The sequence below is a fragment of the Scleropages formosus genome, chromosome 14, assembly GCF_900964775.1.
Source record: "Scleropages formosus chromosome 14, fSclFor1.1, whole genome shotgun sequence".
In the NCBI taxonomy this organism is placed as follows: domain Eukaryota; kingdom Metazoa; phylum Chordata; class Actinopteri; order Osteoglossiformes; family Osteoglossidae; genus Scleropages; species Scleropages formosus.
The window spans coordinates 7,997,054-8,016,767 of NC_041819.1; the positions used below are offsets into that span (position 1 = coordinate 7,997,054).

Genomic DNA, 19,714 nt, shown 5'->3' on the forward strand with positions numbered 1-19,714 from the left:
GTAGGGTATAAGCAGGTACTGCCTGGACAGGAACAACCCCCCAGAGCAATGACATATAGTTGTTGTTGAGTCAAACTTGATCCATAGTGACCACCTGGAGGTACCGGTGAAACCCTCCATGCCACTGCATCCCCTTGTAATGTATGGTAGGGCCACTATAATGTGCCATATACACTACTCCTACGGTAATGTCACAGTAATATATTTTCTATATATTATATTTCTAGAATCTATCATTCTAAGAACAATCGCACAACAGGCCAGTGACATCACACTGCAGTTGCACCAAAAGGACGTTGCAGTGTGATTTAATTGCAGAGTGGTTACATCACAAGGAAATTGCATAAAAGGGAAATGACATCAAAGAGCAGTCACATCGCAGAACGATCGCATCACGGGGAAACAACAACAAAGGCCAATTACATCACGTTGCAGTCCAATCAGACACCGCTGTTAATTACAGGCCTCATTGTATAACAGCGAAATTATTAAGTTGGTCAAAATCATTTTATTTATGTTAGTGACGTCCATCAACGTTTTCTCAGAGTAACTTTTACGACGTGAGCATTAAACTTGATTTATTGTTGACTGAAAAAAGTACAAGAAATCACTGCTAGGTCCTGAGAATGTGAACTACAGTGTAATTCATTCTAGCTGCTCGTTGCTACATAGTATATTTTATAGTTGTTCAGCTAATTTATATGGATTAGATACATTCAAAATTTCAACAGTGGAAAGAAAAAAATAATTTGTATTACGACCCAGCTGGACTTGTCAATCTTCGTCGTGTGTATTTTAAAGCACCAGATGTACAAATATTGCTACTATTTCTTTCACATTTTAATTGGTTTGAACTATCAGTGTTTCATCTCCATATTCTTGTGTGTGATTTCTTCAGTAACGCCACTTTTCTGTAAAAGAAAAAAATATAGAATTTTGAGATTCTTTTCATTGATGTCATCGCTATTGACAAATTAAATCATTCTTAATCTTGTCTGAAGAAGCCGCTGATATAACTCTTCCCAGTGTCTGAGTAATTTCATCATATAAGAAAAACAAAGAATTGTGTGCTTGGTATAGAAAACAATAGTATTTACAGGGCTTGTAGGATGTGTTTACACAAGCTGCACAAACACTCGTTCTCCACTTTGTGTGACTCGTATGATTTTTAGATTAAGTTTATGGTGCGATTCAAACTTTGTGGCAAAGCAACTGAAACATTTTCTTTTCTTAACTCGTAATGTTCCGGAGTGAGTTAATGTGTTGTGCTTCTGCCAGTGAGGAGGTCCACAGTATATCAGGTAGCTGTTGTGAGCTCTCATCACATGTCGCCGTCAGACACGGGGACACAGTAGTAATAAGTATCAGGGCTGTGTGATGGTACCCCGAGTGATGTCGAAGCAGCTCTCACAGTGCACCATGCGCTGGTATACCCACATGCTGTCCCCAGCCTTCAGGTGGCCCAGAGGCTTATTGCACACCTCACACTGACAGACAGGGAGTCAAGAGGATTGTGAATGAACCAAATACATCAGGCATTCAAACATGCATGCAAACAGAGCAGAAAGGAGGGCTAATAAACAAAATGTATTAGTGAACACTGAGGACACTGTTTTCACAATATACAGGGACTGTCTAAAGTATTCTGAAAACTTTTTTTTTTTTGAGTTCTCTAATGCTTCCCTTTTCTGAATTGAAAATCTGCATGGGGTAAGAGCAGTGGAATTTTTGTCGCAGCAAAATATAATGCCCATTTTTATCAAGAATTGCTTAATATGCTATACGGTATGGAATTTATTTGGTCACGCATGTAAAATTATCCTATTAAAGGCTTTTGCATAGAAAATAACATCAATGTTATATATGATTTAACTCCTTAACATCCTTCTCTCATGTTGCATTCTGTCTCCTGTCTGTACTGTTGATTAAAACAGTTATTACTGTATTTGACATAGGAAACTGAGTAACAGAATATAAAGCACTTGATATTTCATGGATTTTACCTTGAAGCAGGAGGCATGACATTTTATTTTCATATCATCCAAGATCACTTTGGGATCAGGGCTCAGAGGCTTGCGACAGTATGTGCACATGTCCTTGTCAACAATGACCCTACAGAGAAAGGGGAGTATTCATGTATGATAACAGACCTGTATATGGTGTATACCATATTAGTAAGTGTATACAAATTGAATCTGAAGGACCAAGCCAACCTTTCAGAAAACAAGAGTGACCCTGAGAAAGATTTTGGGAGGAGAGTGTCAGCCAGTTTGTCCTCAGGACTGCCGTGAGAAGAGAGAATGTTTAATTCATAAACAAATCCTGAACTGAACATTTCTACATTGTTTTATATACATTTATTTATTGAGCAGATGCTTTTCTCTAAAGCAACTTCAGTAAACTCTATGTAGTGTTATGAGCCCACACACCTTATTCACCATGGTGATTTACACTGCTAGATACACTACTTACACTGAGTCGCTCATCCATACTTCAGTGGAACACACACACTCTCTCTCTGTCACTCACACGCTATGGGTGAACCTGAACAGAATGTCTTTGCACTGTGGGAGGAAACCAGAGCACCCGAAGGAAACCCACGCAGACACAGGGACAACATGCAAACTCCACACAGACTGAGCGGGGATCGAACCCACTTCCTCGCGCTGTGAGACACCAGTGCCACCATGCCACCTATAGTCCAAAGGGACTGGGACATACAAAATCCCGAGGGAAAATAAATGGCTAAATTGCCCTACTAAATTTCTCATAAATGCTTATTGTCTATATATAATGGGAAAGGTCATTAATGTTATTGGGAGGCTATCTTTAGTGAGGCTTCCCTGGATTCACTAGGCTTGCTATAAAAGAGGCTAAATCTGCTTTTACAGTCTAGTTATAAGTAAGGATGAAAAATGGGTGCGATACATCGATACATGAGAAAGGGAAGAATGTTTGGGGAAGAATATTACCAGTGCGGAAACAGTTTACCTGGGCTCTGTGCTTACAGAATAGGAGGTGGTTCTTCTGACCGGCCCATCATCGGTGTTGCTGGAACTAGTGAAGCTGGCTCTGTTGTGGCAGGATAGGACATGGCCGTTACAGAGCACTGAAGTTGCAGTCTGCATCAGTGGCGTTAATGTGTGTACGAACGCGCTAACCTGGTGGTGGAGGAGGAGATGGGACTCAGCTTGGGGAAGCTCTTAGGTTCAGTGGTCTTGCTGTAATCCCTAAGGGAGACACAGGGGGACTGATTCCTGAGAGAGACACTTTTTTTCTTTATACAAATGTAGAAAGGTTCAAAATAGATCCCTGAAAGTGCTGTCAGCTTCCAAAACAAAAAAAGCAACATCTGCTGAACGTATCACTGAGCTCTTTGGCTTTTTTCTATGCAGATGAGAATACAACAATAAGTCTTAAGGTGTGTGAGTGACAGAGAGAGTGTGTTCCACTGGTGTATGGATGAGTGACCCAGTGTAAGTAGTGTATCTAGCAGTGTAAGTCACCTTGGTGAATAAGGTGTGTGGACTGAAACACTACAGAGAGTTCATTGGAAGTCACTTTGGAGAAAAGCATCTGCTAAGTAAATAAATGGAAATGTAGAGTTTTTTTCTCTCATTTACTTTGTCTGGAAGTTTTTTGTCCTTTCCTCAGTTGCCCGATGGCTTATCTCACACCAGCACCCTAGCAAATGACATTCTATATTTGCTCTTTCTTTCATTTCATTATCTTTTGTGTCAACCATTTGTGCTCCATTGCTCACTGCTCTGTGTCATTTGTTTGAGAAGAGTACTATATAAAAATAAATTGAACCAAAATTGAATTATCATTACTACAATTCCCCCAGAAGCTATTATTATATTTCTATTTGAAGTGACAGCGAGAGTGCGTAATTCAATCGCAAAATGCAATGTTACAGTGTTTAAAGTTGACGAAACAGGTTAGGGGATCTGACCATGTTCGCGGTCAACAAAAAGCTCCCTATCCAGCTCACCCGTTATTCTCCTTGGTGGTGATCATAACTATGCAGTCATCCCTGGATGTGTGATGGTAGAGAACATTAGCATGTGTTACATTCATTAAGAAGTTAAAGGAGTTTTAAAGGGTTTAAATGTTGAATCTATTCGATTCCAGCGGCTTTAGTCTGTATTAAAATGGCAAAATGCTGTAGAGAAACTGACGAGGATTGTCAATGGTGATGAGCTCTGAGCTGTTCCTGCCAACTGCACTGAAATGAAACCCAGATGTGGAATGAAGATGGTTCTCAGGCACAGAGTGTATCTAAAATGGAATGAAAAATGAGGCTCCAGGAAGAACATGATGCTGGAGGCAAACAAACAGTACACATAAAGCAAGAGGAATAGTGCAATCAATGAGACTGAACTCTTCCCAGGGCTCAGTAGGCTGGGAAAATATTAGAGCTGCTGTACTTGAAAGGCAATATGGGGGCAGAATATTCAGTGAGATGCACGCAATACCTCTAACTACATCACTGGTACCACAGGGCAGATGACAAGATGAATCTCATAGAGTAAAATTCTCTGTTTTTACTGGGCTCATCATCACAGAAACCCAGAAAAGGGAACATATTTAAAAATACCTTTACAAAAATTTAGGTGCTCTGATATTCAAAGACCCATTTGCAAGCGCTTTCAAAATATATAAATACAAAAGCATTGCAAACTTGATTATTTGTTTACGTTATTTAATCCTTTTTCATAATGCATATTTATATTGTACTTAATACACTCATAGTACCGTTATATATAGTACAATAAATAAAATAGAAAATATTTAAAAATAAAATATAAAAAAAAACAAGTGTATAGTACAATATGTTATACTGTACTATACACTCAGTTTTTTTAAAATATTTTTGTACATGTTAGGGTTAGGAGTAAAGGCTTAGGGTTACCCTTGTATTATTTTCTGTGTTTTGCTTGTTTTAATAAATACGCTTTGAAAAGATTGATCTGTCTGTCTGCCCATCTGCAATTAGTGATTTTAATAAATGTGTATAAAAACGGATTATATTAACGTTAGCATGTTTTCTTCACGGTATAATTAAAAAAAAAAAAAAAACCCTTGTAGGGGTCTGTGGAAGCTGATCTATTGTCTGCCATGACACACATTCAGAGGGTGGAGGAGCGTCTCAAACAAACGCAGCGTTGGCTGCCCGTATTCGAGGCGCACAATTGCCAGACGGCCACTAGAGGTCACTACTGAGCTACACCGCACAGCGCCCTCGTGGACTCGCTACACTCAACCTTTATATGGATTACATTTACACTAATTACAGGCAAATTCCTTGCTGAGCCCATGTTATATCTCAGCCATGCAGTTGAAAGTGTAGATGGTCCTTTGTCACCCATACAGACATAATTTTGTCCATGAGTTACAGATTTCGCATCACAATTGTCCCAACATCACAAAATTGCTCATTTTTCTTGTGTGACATGTTTGCGTAACCAAACACAGCCATCCTTGAGCTAAATTTTCCTGTTAAGAGTCTGCAGAATCTGGATATCATGTGAAGACATTATCTTTATGACTTTTCAGCTTAACAAGCGGCACAGCAAGTAGTGCTGCAGTCTCCCAGCACCCGGGTGGTGCGAGAGAAGGTGGGTTGGAGCTCCACTCAGCTTTCTGTGTGGGTTTGTACTGGGTGCTCTGGTTTCCTCCTAAAGACATGCTGTTCAGCTTCACTTGTAGTGTGTCAGTGACACAGAGAGATTGTGTTCCACTGATGTATGGATGAGTGACCCAGTGTAAGTAGGGTATCTAGCAGTGTAAGTCACTGCAGTGAATAAGGTGTGTGGGCTCATAACACTACACAGAGTTCATTGGATGTTGTTTTGCAGAAAAGCATCTGCTAAATAAGTAAATATACTGTGTGGGGCAAGTAAAATAAATCTCCTTACAATAGATGTGTGCATTATTGCTTAAGTGTTTCTCATATAAAATCTTTTGTTATATGCATACGTATGTACAGTATCTATTTATGCTTAAGGCACTTGGCAATAGTATGGATCTCCAGAGTCCCAACAGAGATCTTACAAGGAGCCTGTGGATGGCACTATGAGTGTGTGTTTAGCTGGGGATTAGCCCATCCTCCTTTATGAAGAGAGGTAGCTAATGGGAAGCCCCCCTTGTCACTCCTACAGAAAACCTACCCGTCTGCTTCCTCTTCAGCCAAGAGCTTGATCCAGCTCCTGTCCTTCATCAGCACCGTCTTCGTCTTGCTCTCCTCAATGGTCCGACTGCTTGTAGTGTCTGAGAACAAGACCGCGGAAAAACGAGTTGAAACTCTCCGAGTCTCCCGTTTTGCCCAACTGATTTGCTATTTCCCGACTGGCACTGTTTATCCTTCAGTGATGTGATTCTTACTATTCAGAAATGTTTTCGACACACAGGGTGTAATATTTGTAACATATTTAAAAAATTCTATGCACGACTTTAATGTTTTCAACTCTGTTCTAAAATCTTTCTTTCATTCACATGTCACATGAGAGGGATGAGCTATCTGAACTTACAATAGTTATATGAATCAACATCGCCACAATAATATACAGAAAACATTCTACCATTGACGTATTACATTCATATCCTTAATATTCTCAGAATAATGTCTAACACACAGAATATATGTCGGCTACAAATATTTTCAAAATTGTATATATGCACAGTTGGGGATATTTACGCATCTATCATATGTATGGTATCACATACTCAGAAACTTTCATAAACAGCATAACAATTTCTGTATAAAAAACAGAACATATTTTTCATGCACAAAATGTTTTTGCACTGCCGGTTTGCGGTGTCTGGTTGTGTGTGTATATATATATATATATATATACACAGACACACATATATAGAGGGGGGCATGGTGGTGCAACAGGATTGGCCTGTGCCTGCTCTCCGGTGGGTCTGGGGTTTGAGTCCTGCTTGGGGTGCCTTGCGATGCACTGGCGTCTCATCCTGGGTGTGTCTCCTCCCAATCTAGCCTCATGCCCTGTGTTGCTGGGTTAGGCTCTGGCTCGGACAAGCGATTTCAGTCAGTGTGTGTGTGTGTGTGTGTATATATAGATATACAGTGTTGGCATTTTATCTCCATGCCTGCATGGCTTCTTATGGGTGCTCTGTTTCCCCCTCTACACAGTCCAAAGACATTCAGTTCAGGTGGACTAGAGACTCTAAATTGCCTTTTTTGTGTGTGTGTGTGTGTGTGTGTGTGTGTCTGCCTGCCTTGCAATGGACTGGTCTAGAATGGCACCCAACACTTGGAGGATAGGCTCTGGTTTACTGTAACCCTGCTAAATGTTTTATTGTATTAAGCATTGCATCCTATTTCTAAGGAGGGTTACACTGTTTGTCACAATACTGTCTTCTGCCTTGGCCTGTGATCTGTGGCTTTGCTGGGTTGGGCGGTGCCTCTTCATTGCTCGCATATTTCTGCATGTTCTTCATTCCTTTCAGCCTTCCAGCATTCTTAACTATGTGCACTCTTTGTCAGGCTGTAACAAAGCAAATCTGTGCAAACCACTATATTACACAAGCTTTGTGCTTCTAAGAACACCCTTAAAACACTTTGTCATGTGAAATCAGCTATTTGCCATCTTATAAATAGTTTGTCATCTCTTATGAAGTGGTCCTGGACACTGGCCTGCCAATACACTCTTTTTACAGGTCTGCTGCATCAGTAATTGTGTTGAGGAAAACGGGGCAAATGAATACGATGTCTAAAAAGGCGGTAACACTCAAGCAGCCTCACTCGAATGTGCTATTTCAGCTGAAATATGACAGTGGACCAGGGTGCGGGAGTAAGGCAGTGTCATAAGAATGAAGAAAGAATCTGAAGAAGTCCAAAGACAGAATCTGTATCTAAAACTATGTGATTGCTCAGTTCAGAAACCCTTAGCTAAACAATGTTTGTAGCCTCCCGTATGTACATGGACAACAGCATAGGTGTGTCTCTTCACGGTTGAGACTTTTAACTATGCAACCTTTGTCAAAGTCAAGATAATCAAACACAGCAAAGGGGTAACTGCCTTTGCTAACAGGGTATCCGACATGGATAAACATCTGGAAAAAGTTGTATTTTTTATTTCATGTTATAGACATTAACATTTCAGACATATCATCTAACCAGAAAGTATCACAGCCAACACCGGGAGTAAGAGAGACTTCTACTTCTACCCCAGGAGCACGGCATGAGTTTGTGGCTGAAAGAAATGATAATCATATGACTGTGCAACTGTACAATCTAAATTAATCTTTGCCAAACTCTAAGAAACTATTAATATCTCAGGGCACTTTTACTTTTTACACATTTATGTTTGATTCCTGCGTGTTCCAAAACGAGTAGGATGTGATGAAGGTAGTTTGCAGTGTTGTCACAAAAAACCATGAGTGAGGAATTCATGATTTTTTTTTTTTTAATGAAGCATGAATATTTTAAAATCTCAAACAAGCAGGACCTCTCCAAGCCAGATCCATGTTTTTACAGTTGCAATACACAGTATGTAACAGTAAACTGTAGTAAACTATAGTGAAAAATACCTCATAATTAGCACTATGTTTAAATGGCAACATTAGACATTCACAGTCCAAAAATGTAAAGAAAAAGTCATATACATTATGCATTAATGTGAACTGTCTTACCAGTTTTGGGAGCGTACTGCCTGGCATAGTAAGAAGACATTCTGGAACTTGGGATACAGCCTCTATGAAGAAAAAGGCATTTGAAAATGAACAAGTAACATCGTAATTATGTTTTTTGTTTCGCAATGAGTGAGAACTACACTGTAAGTATATCTGTGAATCTGTGACCAACAGGTCCTTTCTAGGCCCATTACTATTTACTGTGGCGTTGTGCCCGTTTTTAAGTGAAAAAGGACGATTTTGACTCAAATATGTAAATAATCGCTACATTATTTCACAGGGGCTGTTGTGGAATATCATATATCATAGTTTGCCATTGATACTTCGAGAAATTCTTTGAATTATATAAATATAAAATAATCACAGATTTACACTGAGAAGTGTCCACTAATACTTCTGGAAATCTTCCAAAGTACGGAATAACTGAGAGACAATGGTTCTCATATACCTGTGTGTTACACCCTTAAGGAAAACACCCCATTGCATTTTATCTGAATAATTGCAGCAAAACCCTCAAGGAAGGGAATACAAGCTGCTTACCATGCAGGTATAATAACGTATCACGTGGAAAATTAATGTTTCCTTACCTTTGCCTCAAAGCGTTCTAGCCTATTATATCTGATGGTACCTCTATCTGTGAAAAGCACCGGGCGTTGGATACATGCTCCTTTCTAGATCTGTGCAGCTTCCTCCAGTACCATAATTTTTTGTAGCTATTTGGTAGAATTGTACAGCAACCCAAAAATAGCAACAGAAATAAATTCTATAGTGAGAGATTCTGAACACCTCAAAGGCACTGTTGCTATGGATACCAGATGCAAAAAAAAAAAAATAATGAAATTAAAGACATACAAAAGTAATACTGTACAATAAGGATGAAAGACATGCCCAAGTGTAAAAGACACCATGTCTTAATATTGTTTGTTATTTAAATACCCATTTAAATACAACAATGGTTTACTTCTTTTACCTTCTCTGTTTGCTTGTTCATTTACACTGGCATCTTTTGAAGAAAATAAAGCTAATTTTGTTTCAGGGGTGTTGTGCTGAATATTAAATTTTCTTGCACTACATATTTTAACAGTACCAGAGAGTATATCCATATTTTAGCATCAGTACTATCAATGACAAGAAGCTAAACTATAATTTCACTCACACTCACACACACACACACACACACTGACTGACTGAAACTGCTTACCCCAAGCAGGGTCACAGCGAACCGGAGCCTAACCCAGCAACATAGGGCGCAACGTTGAAGGGGGAGGGACACACTCAGGACGGGATGCCAGTCCATCACAAGACATCCGAAGCAGGACTCAAACCCCAGACCCACCAGAGAGCAGACACAGGCCAAACCCACTGCGTCATCACACGCCCCCCCCCCCCAACTATAATTTCAGTTCAACAAAAAATAAAGTAAAATCATTTAAAAAACATATTGAACCTATCATGGTTACTCATTCTTAGAATTGAAAACCCTTAAACATTGATCTTGAAGTGTTTGTGGAACTCAACAGTTGAAGAATGCGTTTACCTTGACAGAAGTCAGCTGCTGAGAAAGGTGTAAAGAAGGCAGGAGGTCTAGGAACCGTCTCAGGCTCTCTACGCGTCCACAGTCTAGTTCCCAAAGGAGGAGGGGAACGGAGACACCCACAGCTGTGTTATAGGCCACAGATTCAGTTGGTACCTGCTAACAGCCCACACAAGAGTGACAGGCAGTCTGCCATGAAAGCATGTTGAATGAACGTGGTATTTTGCAAGGAATTGTGCAACACAAGACAATTAATACGGAAAGGTCATGTCACATATTTTCTTTAAAAAAAAAATCTTCCGCAAGCCAGTTGTAGGGTGTCAACCAAGAAGGTCATTCAAGACACATATTTCTGGCTCGAAAATTTTTTCGTCTGCAAACCTTTTATTTGATAGGACCATGTATGGAGAAGGCGGCCCATTGCGCTGAACGAACCGCAGTCTGCTTTATTGTAATTATTGTTACCCTGCTTTCATTTGTGACTTTGCACCTGAACCAGGTGAAGGCAAGTTTTTTCCCCCAGCTTTGTCCCTTCTAATGTAAATTTAAATTTGCACAGAGGTTTATTTCAGGCTTTACCTATTTTACCTGTTAAAACTTGTGTCGTGAAACAGGACCAATTTGAATGCAATGAGTGTTTTAATAGGCTACTAAAAGAACTTACGCTTACAACATTTTCAGGCTTTCAAGGTGCATTGCGCTTTTTGAAGAAAAAATTTCAAAAGCATCTGTCTAGTTAATGTATGATTAAACATATTCTCATAGATAATAGAAATGTATATATACAGTATATTTTATTTGATCAGTTATGCCTGTTGTGGTTTTGACTGTTATTCAGTCTCTGGCTACCTATTTGTTATAGTCTGTCTCAAGCCACTTTAAAGTGCAAAAAAAAAAAAAAAGCTAGGTCACCTGATGAACATGAGATGTGTGTAGGGTTCAATGATAAAAAGTGAACTCACTTTCCTTGAAGACAAAAAAAGCGGCCTTGTCAGCTTTGTCCTGAGGGTGTTTCTGAGAAGACCTCTTCCAGGCCGGTGACAATATCCGAAGAATTCAAACATTGCAGTAGGCTGTGTGAAGTCTTGTTCATGCGGTATGCAGGAATGCCTGAAGTAAAATGGCATCCGAAACTTTACTACTGTCAATCTAACTGAAAAATAGGGTGTATCCAGATGAGTGAAGGGTTTTTTTCACGCTTCCACAATGGCAAAAATATCTTGTTGGGTGGCTGACAAAGCAAGCTAAAGCATACCTCTTGGAATTCCTTGATCCACCCCCAAGACATACTGTATGATGTATGATTCAATGACAAAATACAGTAACATTTGACTGTGATATAATAAAGCAAAGCTTTGATCAGTATAGCAATGTACAGAGGTATTTATCGATTTAAGGAAAAATTCGAGTTGTATAATGCAGCACGTATTCAATTCATCAATCATGAGTTGAATTGGAGCAGTAGTACTAGTACAGCAGTTTGTGTGACCTCCTTCAAGACTGCCCTTCAGTCAATAAAAGTGCAGGAAAAAAAAACATGCCTTTCATCACGTGTCCCAGTATTTATTTCACAGACACCATCTCAGTATATGTGTTTTAAGTATTTACTGCTCATGCAGAATGCAGTGATACACGCTCTCTCTCTCTCTCTCTATATATATATATGCACACTGTATATGCCAGATAATTTGAGGCCATAAAATAAATTCTTGGGCAATAATAGATGTGATTTATGTTGCAACTGCCAGTGGGCCATTAAACACTGGGTTTTCAGCAAGCGTTTTCATCCTTTTGTGCATTTCCGGTGAAGCCTCATGCGGCATTTCATGCGTTTCCACGCGTTTCCACGGCACAGACAAGAGACCCCTCCTCCCCCCGCTGCTAGCATACTGTATAGCTCCCATCCCCCACTCTCATTTTCAGTTAAAGGCTCCCATCATAAGTGGCTCTGCACTGCTTTCTGTGCTCACGTGACGTTGAAGGTTTAGGCGGCGTTCATAGGCTATCTGTAGAAAAGCCACATACACGCTTTCCCAGAAAAATTCATAGACATTAGTTCTTGTGCTACACAATATTTTTGATTTGTTGTATTTTATATTGTAGTATACTAGCTCATTCTACACTATTTTAAAATTAGTAACCCAGGTTACTGCAAAGAAGGGGGGCACAGTGGTGCAGCAGGCTGGGTTGGGTCCTGCTCACTGGCGGGCCTAGGGTTCAAGTCTCGCTTGGGGTGCCTTGTGACGGACTGGCGTCCCGTCCCCTCCCCCTCCAGCCTCATGCCCTTTGTTGCCAGGATAGGCTCCGGCTCGCCGCGACCCCGCTCAGGATATGTGGCTTCAACCAGCGTGTGTGTTACTGCAAAGATGAGTAACTGTATTTGCTTAACCCCAGCTCATTACACAATTTTCTTTCTCTTAAGAGAATCGTGTGGAATCAACACATGCAAACTTTTGGTGTTGATACTTTTTTTTTTTTTTTTTTTAAACACACTGGGCCCAGAAATAACTTTCACTTTGTTTTGTTCCTTCTAGAATATCACCTGTAGGGCACTTAACCACACGCATCAATGTCAAATAAATTCTGGCTGACTGACAGATGAAATGAAAAGGAGAAAGCCCACCCTACCATGCTCATGGTTGTTCTCCTGTAAAAACACAAGTACTGAATATCAATAAAAATGTACTTCTAAAGCTTATGTTACCCATCTAAAATAGATATTTTCCTGCTGAAGGATGCTAAGCCAGCAGAGCACACTTGCTGTTTACCTGTTCTGACTACTGCAGTGTCCTTCTCGGCAGCGCTCAGGCCCGAACCCTGAGCAAGCTTCAATTTGTTGAAGGAGCTCAGCTGCCAACTGCCATTAGCCCGGCACTGTGCATCAGCTCACTTTGACATCACAATGACAATTTGATCAATGCACCCCTTTGACTTTAACAACACTAAATATTTCATTGCAAACCTGTGCCAATGAAATCCTGCAAGTCTATATAGCATCAACAATTCTGTTACTGCAGAAATAAAGGATTTCACTGAATGAGGCACTTTGTTACCACTACCTTTGGTTTATTCCACTATCATTAATGTTAGCTTTCTTATTTAAAATGTATGAGTTACTGCTCTAGGTTTTAAATTTTAAGCTGATCTCTTCCATCCTCAGTCTGATACTTTTTTTTTTTTTTTTTTTACATTTCTTGATTTATCCGATGTTTTTCTCCAAAGCAACATACAATGATTACAATGTAGTGTTTAGCTGACACCTTTATCCAAGATGATATACTAGATATACCCCACTAAACTCCCAACTGTCTTTCACTCATCTATATACTGGGGCCATGGGATACATACACACAACACTAAGAGCGATTGCACAGTTACCAGTTCACCAGTGACACATCTGTGGACCGTGGGAAGAAACTGGAACACTCAGAGGAAACCCACACAAAGATGGATGAAACAAACTCACCCATATCCATATAGGTACAGATGTGACTTGTGCTTTGTAATGGTGTTATGAAGGGGGGAAAAAAAAAAAAATCAAATATCACACACACACATTTTCAGAACCGCTTGTCCCATACAGGGTCACGGGGAACCGGAGCCTACCCGGTAACACAGGGCATAAGGCTGGAGGGGGAGGGGACACACCCAGGACGGGATGCCAGTCCGTCGCAAGGCACCCCAAGCGGGACTCGAACCCCAGACCCACCAGAGAGCAGGACTGTGGTTCAACCCACTGTGCCATCGCACCCCCCTCAATCAAATATCATTAAATCATTAAATATTGTTAGCACATTGTGAGAGACACACTCAGGGTCAAACTCAAGATTAAATCCTGAAACAAGAAATGCTCACGGTTAGTAAAACGACTAGCTGTTTAGTGAATGATTTTTTTTCCCCTAAAAACAACAGGTAATGCATATTTGTCCTTTACAAAATGTAAATCCTGGTTTTGCCATGTGAGTAGAACAGAGTGGTGCGTTACCTTTCATGGGCCCAGCAGAGGTCACTCCAATACACTTTTTGCTCATAGATTGCTCTTCAGGCACAGTCTTTATGTCCCTGTATTAAATTTACATTACTTCATTTCCAGTGTACACTACATAGTGTTATCAACCCACACCTTATTCACCAAAGCTGACTTACACTACTTACAACTGCTCCATACATCCACATAGCGGTGAAACACAGTATCTATGTCACTCACACATTATGGGTGACTTACAGTTACCAATGTAACTAAACAGCATGTCTCTGGGGTGTGGGAGGAAACCAGAGCATGCAGAAGAAACCCACACAGGCAGACAGAAAACATGCAAACTTCATACAGACTGAGTGGGTATTGAACCCACATCCTCTCGCACCACCCAGGGACTGAGAGACAGCAGCGCTACTCACTGCGACACCATGTTGTCCACATGCTCAAGAAACTCAGGCTGTTAAGAAGCACTGAGGTCACCTAGGTCGTGATGAAGCCCAATGACCAGTGCAGAACAGTATCACAGAACTGTACTTGATCACAGACAACCTGTAGTTCTGAAGTCATTTAATGCACACATACAACTGCCTGAATTCTTGATGTTGAATGCGGTACTGAGTATTACCTGATTATGTGGAACTCTCACAATCCATTAAAACAGAAAGATTTCATTAAAATTAAATGGCAGGACAAACAAACAAGCAAAAAAAAAATCTCGAATCATGATTTAATTCACCTTTAATATGTATTAGTAAGATTGCCACTTCCTTAATACAAGATATGTGCTTATATAATACAATATTACATTTTATCACAAATTAAAATTTTTGATTTTAACACTAGACACATAAGTATATATTATTACAGTAAGTATATATTTAAGGAATTGTGGAGAAAAATGTCACAGTAATGTTAGGATACATTATGAAATATGCATATCACAGAACAAGGCAACTGATTTGAAGGCTGATAATGAGGCATTTCTTTAAAAATCATAATAAAATGATCATACTCTACATAAAGCATTTAACTATTTAACTACAAACTGTGTTATAATAATGCCTTAAATTTTCCCTATCCAGCCCAAATAAACTGCCAGAGAACACAGATTAAGGCCTATAGAATACATGTACAATTCACATTCACAGTAAACCTATACATTCATATATCATACTTACATTTTTAAAGCTCTCAAAATTTGATGTGGCACAACTACACACGCCATGAACCTATTTGATGACATCTGTTACGTGTCATGTGTTACACTAAGGCGGGCTGATAAAACTCTTGATCTTCGAGCTATGTAGAGTCTAATATTGTTAATAATCAACCACTGTCTACAACTGCTTGTCCCGAGTGGGGTCGTGGCGAGCAGGACCTGTATCCGGCAACACAGGGCTGAGCGGGGAGGGGACACATCCAGAGCAGTCTGTCGAAAGGTACCCCAAGCAGGGCTCGAACCCCAGACCCCCCACACAGCGGGCATCAGCCAAACCCACTGCACCCCTCCCCATATTAATATAACTTGACACATAAGTTAGTTAAAAAAATGCTGAACTTGAAGAGGCTGACAAAGACATGAGAGATGACTTTGGTACATGAAAAAAGTTCACGTAGCAGAAAGAAAACAGTGCAAAGTGGACAATTAAAAAGTTCATATAGCAGATTAATATTGAAGGGTGAATAGGTCAGAATTAACCAGTGAACTGCAAAAATGTGTAGTCGACAGTTAACAGTGAAGGAGCGAACAGTGAAAATATGCAGCCGATAACGAACAGAGAAAAAAAGTTTAGTCAGTAGACTAGTGAACAGTGCAGGAGAGAAGAGTGAAAATTGTGTAGTCAGTGAACAGTGAAAATATATAGTCAGTAGTGAACAGTGCAAGAGAGAACAGAGAAAAATTAATATGTAGTCAGTAGTGAACAGTGAAAATTGCGGAGTATAGCGTGAGCAGCGCCAGTGTATCGCCCGTGATTCGTGAACAGTATATAATTCCAAGACGGCAGCGAACACCGCAGAGCCGTAACACACACAGCGACCAGGGTGCGGAGTGCAGCGAGTGATGCCATTGCAGCCGTATCCCAGCATGCTTGAAGGGACGATGAGGAAGCTAAGATGGCAGCGCCTCTAAGGGTGCAGCCCGCCCGGGCTCTGGAGAGGCACAGCGTACAGGCTGAAACGAACCGCCGCACGTCGAGCTTTTGAAGTCGCGTCACAGCTTCGAGCGGGTCGGAGCAACTGAGAGCAACGTTTCCGGAGGCGATGGTGGATCCCTCGCGCCTGACGAGGAAGCGTCCTTCGCGTTTGCGCCACTGCGCGTAGCCCGTTTTCCGCCGCCGCGCGACCTGGGGATCTGGATGGGATGACTGCGCCCTTCTGCTTTTCACACTGATCGTGTACCTGGAGACGTGTGCTGCTCTCCTTCACTGTGTCTGACACGGGCGGCCGAGACTTAGTCAGTCAGTCGGCGGACCCTTTGAGGCTTTTCTCAACGACGCGTTTGCCGCGATATATGGATTGTTACACAAACTAAGCCATGATGTGCGCTGCCGCTGCGGCAGCGGGAGCCTCCGGGATCCTGTCCCCTCCCCCGGTGGGGCTGGACGTTAGGGTCGGTCCTGGAGCTGGAGCCGCGGCTGAGTTCCCGTACCTGGGCTCGGCCATGGGTCCGTGTCCTGCTCCCGGGATTACGGCCGATTGCCGGAGCCGCTACCAGCTGCTGCTCTCCGGGAGAGCATTAGCCGAGCGCTACCGCAGGATTTACACCACGGCCATCAACGACAAAGAGCAGGGGATTAACCAGGGCAGGTAAGCGGAACGAACCGCGCATCTGGTCCCTGCTGGACGGCTGATTACTCCGTTAATGAAGAGTAGTTAATTAAAACCTCGTCAACGTGACCAGGGTCAGAGAGGCGCAGCTAACCTGCCTCTATTAGCTAACTTCCTTAGCAACGCTGCTAGCTCGGTACCTTGTTTTTATGTGGCACGGGTGGAACGTAGCTCACCAACTGCTAAATATAATTAGCACACGTTAGGATTAGCTCTGGTACTACTAGTACTAACACTGGAATTCGTCCGTTTATTTGTGTTATTTCCCCACTGAGTCTGCCAGTCTGCAGGATGATGATCATGATGATGATGGCAGCATCAAGCAGGCAACACGGAGCTCGTGTTTTGAAATCAAAATGTTAGTTTTCCACATGAACGGCGACAAACGCGAACAGGTGTACAAATCGTGTAGTAGTATCGATGAAGTCGTCGTTTTGTCACTCGTTCTACGTTCTGTCTGCAGTGAGTGTCTGTGCAAAGCGGTCGGGCCGTGGAGCCGCCGGGGCCTCGGCGCTGCTTGCTCAGGTGCTCGGTGACTCTCGTCTCGTCGACGACGCGCCCGTTTACGTTTCATTTAATGGAGACACGGTTAAGAAGGGAGCGTTGCGCTTAGACCTAAGGCTTAATTCCGACAGCTCTGCAGAGAAGGAGACCCGCGGTGCCTTCTGGGCCTGGGTTACAGGCCTGGCTCCCAGACTTCGGCTTACCAGGGCTCTGAGGCGCGGTCCACCGCGGCCGCCCGACACCGCCGGCGGCTGCTCTCTTTACGAAACTCTTTTTTTTTATTTTTTTATTAACGCTCTGTTACTCTCTGTGTCTGTTTCCGAGCCTGTTCCGCGCACGTATCTCGGCTTCCGAATTTCTTTGGTGCACGTTACAAGCTCCTCCATGACCGGTAGCAGGTAGTCGGTACACCTGCTCTTCTTCCCCACTCGGTCCGTCGCTCGGAACCTGCCTGGCCGGGGCCAGTGGCACCCATAACCGCCATGAACGCGTAGGGTGTGAGGGTTACACACGACAGCCGCCCATTCCACCGTGTGTAATTTATAATCTTGTCTTTCTAGTACTAGGTTTTCCAGTTTGTGTCTGAAACGTCCTCAAATGTCAGACTGAGGTGTGTAATGATGAGAAGGTGGCACCACGGGTGGAGTTCTCTGCCTGCCGTCTCTGCTTTGTCTCACCTTCGTTGTTGTGTAAACTGAACAATACACAGGTTGTGCAGTGTGATGCTGGATCTTATTGTTTCCTCAGGATTTAATTTTTTTTTTTTTTTTGGAGAAATGTTCATAGTGCTGCTGCAGGCTCTCGTGGTTTCTGCTGACCTTCGACATGGTGGAACCATAATCTTCAAATCTACACTGTAGTGCAAAACACAAAAATATAATTTAATTTACAAGAGGACAGTATATTATTACATTGCTATAACTTTGTGTGTAGGGTTGAGTCCTTTTATATTATGTTTCCATCTGGTCAAATATAGGTGGAGCTTTAAGGGAGAAACAACAATGCAATTAATATGCAAATATATTACCATATGTTCTGTAATAGTAGAGCTATATTTGGGCAGCTGGTAGTATAGTGGTTAGAGCTGCTGCCTTTAGACATAAAGGTCATAGGTTCAAATCCCATCTCCAGCTGTAGTACCCTTGAGCAGGGTACTTACCCTAAATTGCTCCAGTAAAATTACCCAGCTGTATAGATGGGTAGATAATAATGGTAAATAGCTTGACATCATAAGTCACTTTGGAGAGAAGCATCAGCTAAATGAATAAAAGCAAATGCAGTGATCTTATTATTCTGTAATCATCCTCACACGTAAATGAACGCTATAATTCTGCTGTCTTCGCTTAGTAGTTAAGAACGGTTATGTAAAAAGGAAAAGTCTGAGTGCAACGGTCATTATTGTCATTGTTGTTATTCTGATTCAAGACAACTTGTAATATTAGATAATCACCTTTACTATGATTTCTACATTTATACAGCTGGGAGTTCTTACTATATAAACTGGAGCCAAATACCTTGACCTTGATCAAAGAGGAGAGAACACCCCTAACCACTGCACACTCTTCTGTCCCTATACAAATTGTGACAACTGTACACGTGTGACTTGAGTATCAACAGAAACATCTAGAGGCAAATTCAGAAGATATACTGGAGCTGGCCATTGGACACGGGGCTGTCGTAACAAATAAATGGTGTTCTGAGCGTTAGATGAGTGTGGCATGCTCTGACAAATCGTCTCTCTCTGTGATTCCAACAAACATACCCATGTGGCAGCGGCCCAAGTATCTGCCCACGCCGTGGTGCTGGGATCCTGCAGTAACGGGTCCTGGCAGCGCAGTAATGATGTGGGCCATGGTACTTTGTGATGGCCTGGCCTGCCTGATCCATTAAAAGTCAGAATTTATGTAGAGAGATGCATTACTATCATCTAAATCCCATGGTTTCACAGTTGTCTACAGCTTCATTGGCACCTTAAGGAAGGGACATGAGAATCGAATTGAAAAACATGGGATTGTGTCAATGTTCCACAGTTGCAATCGGCAGACCTGTAGAACACCTGTGGGATTTTTTGGAGAAGCGTCTGTCACAATGCCATCCTCTGTTACGAAACCAGCGTGAAGTAGAAGAACGCCCTGTCGAAGAACGGTGCCAGATTCCTACAGGGCTCTTCCAGACTCTTCTGCAAATACTTTTTGCATTGTGTT

At 41.7% G+C, this 19,714-nt stretch overlaps 2 protein-coding genes across 9 annotated transcripts in view; one reads left to right on the top strand and one right to left on the bottom strand.

Moving 5' to 3' along the window:
* Nucleotides 1–269: 269 nt before the first annotated feature.
* LOC108920519 (sciellin-like) lies at nt 270–10,317 on the bottom strand. 2 transcript variants are annotated; one of them, XM_029258119.1, is made up of 8 exons: nt 10,202–10,317; nt 8,665–8,726; nt 6,174–6,273; nt 3,162–3,230; nt 2,992–3,072; nt 2,214–2,282; nt 2,004–2,112; nt 270–1,487 (listed from the first exon to the last, which is right to left on the bottom strand). In XM_029258119.1, the coding sequence occupies exons 2-8, from the start codon at nt 8,702–8,704 to the stop codon at nt 1,365–1,367; spliced, it is 591 nt and encodes a 196-aa protein (XP_029113952.1). In that variant the 5' UTR covers nt 8,705–8,726; nt 10,202–10,317; the 3' UTR covers nt 270–1,364. The 2 variants fall into 2 exon arrangements, with proteins under 2 accessions (XP_029113952.1, XP_029113953.1); XM_029258120.1 differs by lacking the exon at nt 10,202–10,317 and adding an exon at nt 9,252–9,442.
* A 5,031-nt stretch (nt 10,318–15,348) lies between these two features.
* Nucleotides 15,349–19,714, top strand: part of LOC108920533 (E3 ubiquitin-protein ligase MYCBP2) — a 69,033-nt gene continuing 64,667 nt past the window's right edge. For 5 of the 7 annotated variants that reach the window (XM_029258058.1, XM_029258060.1, XM_029258061.1 and 2 more), the window contains exon 1: nt 15,349–16,985. In XM_029258058.1, coding sequence (XP_029113891.1) covers nt 16,714–16,985 — 272 coding nt within the window. In that variant the 5' untranslated portion in view covers nt 15,349–16,713. The remainder of the gene's footprint in view (nt 16,986–19,714) is intronic. The other 2 variants (XM_029258063.1, XM_029258064.1) reach the window with 1 other exon arrangement.

Coding starts and splice junctions, on each gene's coding strand:
- LOC108920519 (XM_029258119.1), bottom strand. CDS start 8,704: ATGTCTTCTTACTATGCCAGGCAGTACGCTCCCAAAACTG. Junction 3,073..3,161: donor ATCTCCTCCTCCACCACCAG/GTTAGCGCGTTC, acceptor CTGCCACAACAG/AGCCAGCTTCACTAGTTCCA. Junction 2,113..2,213: donor TCACTCTTGTTTTCTGAAAG/GTTGGCTTGGTC, acceptor CTTTCTCTGTAG/GGTCATTGTTGACAAGGACA.